Raw genomic sequence first — 1,579 nt, 5'->3', positions numbered from 1 at the left:
AAGTTCGTACGTGACAGAGTAAATTAAGCAGTCAAGTATTAAAGGTTCATGTCTGGAATGAGAAATGGAGTGGTATTGCATTAAAGTTCAGTTATTGACAGAGTAGGTGAAGCAGTCAAGTATTAAGAGTTCAGTTTTGTCTATTTCTGGTATAGGTTTTGTTGTCTGGTATTTGGGATGGATCCTTGTTGTATGCCTTTTTGAACAGGTTGGTTTTTAGTTGGTTTTTATCAACATATATGTTGATATTCTGGTCATTCATGTGCGTATTTGCCACATACATATTAGCACCTTCTTTACAGAATTTCCCCGTAAATGTCACAAAAAAACAAAGCAAAAGCAATTGTCCAGTTATGTAAACTGCAGTAGAACTTTTAAGTATGGAGTCACCTCATCATTTCCTGTCTCTTTCAGCTCCCATGGATCCTGAATGCAAAGAAACAGGAAATCACACCAGTATAACAGAATTCCTTATTCTTGGGTTCAATGAATTTCCAGAGCTGCAGCTCCTGCTCTTCACTCTCTTCTCATTCCTCTACCTGATGGCTGTGTTGGGAAACATCATTATTATCTGTATAGTATGTGCTGATCGACACCTACACAACCCTATGTATTTCTTCCTTGCCAACTTGTCCGCCTTAGATATTTGCTCTTTGACCTGTACTATTCCAAAGCTGCTGACAATCCTTCTAACAAATAGCAAACACATATCTTTCAGAGAATGCATTCTGCAGATGTGCTGCTATATGATCTGCATAAGTACAGAATTTACACTTCTCACTGCTATGGCATATGACCGCTATGTTGCAATATGCAATCCCCTGCGTTATACAACCATAATGAATAAGAGGGTCTGTGCTCTTCTCGCAGCTGTGTCATGGATAACAGGTTTCTTAGAGTCATTGCCACACACTGTTGTTATATCCCAGTTTTCTTTCTGTGATTCTAATGTAATCAACCACTTCTTCTGTGAAATCAAAGCACTGCTGAAACTTTCTTGTTCAGATACTTCTGTCATTGACACGATGACTTTTGCAGAATCTGTGTTTGTAGCATTCACCCCATTTCTCCTAACCCTGACATCGTATGTGTTTATCATCTCCACCATCCTGGGAATTCGTTCTGCAGAAGGGAAAAGCAAGGCCTTCTCTACCTGCTCCTCCCATCTTACAGTCATCATTCTTTTGTATGGGACTATCATAGGAGTGTATATGCAGCCTGAGTCAGAAGGGTCTGTGAAATCAAACAAACTGTCTACTGCAATGTATATAATAACTCTCCCACTATTAAACCCCCTAATCTATAGCTTAAGAAGCAAAGAATTAAAAGTGGCCTTGAAAAAAATCATAAGCAGGAAGTGAACATTAGGGAGCCAGTAAATACATTTGCAAGATACCTGTTCTAGCCAGGAACATTAGCGGATCTCTTGGTTTAAAGTTCAATGTCATCTATTCTTGCAAATGTTAACTTAGCAAGGTTACTTAGAGGGGCATAATCGAAAGGGACACCCAAGTTTTGCTGAGGAAGTCCTCGCAAAACGTCCCGATGGAAGGGCGGGGAAACCTGTATTATCGAAACA

General features: G+C 39.6%; 1 protein-coding gene across 1 annotated transcript; it reads left to right on the top strand.

Moving 5' to 3' along the window:
* The first annotated feature begins 380 nt into the window (after positions 1-380).
* On the top strand, positions 381-1,361 carry LOC115458153 (olfactory receptor 5V1-like). Its single transcript, XM_030188005.1, has one exon. The coding sequence runs from the start codon at positions 381-383 to the stop codon at positions 1,359-1,361; it is 981 nt and encodes a 326-aa protein (XP_030043865.1).
* The last annotated feature ends 218 nt before the right edge of the window (positions 1,362-1,579 follow it).

This window comes from Microcaecilia unicolor, chromosome 14 (assembly GCF_901765095.1).
Source record: "Microcaecilia unicolor chromosome 14, aMicUni1.1, whole genome shotgun sequence".
NCBI lineage: Eukaryota > Metazoa > Chordata > Amphibia > Gymnophiona > Siphonopidae > Microcaecilia > Microcaecilia unicolor.
This window is presented reverse-complemented; position numbering and strand designations above follow the sequence as displayed.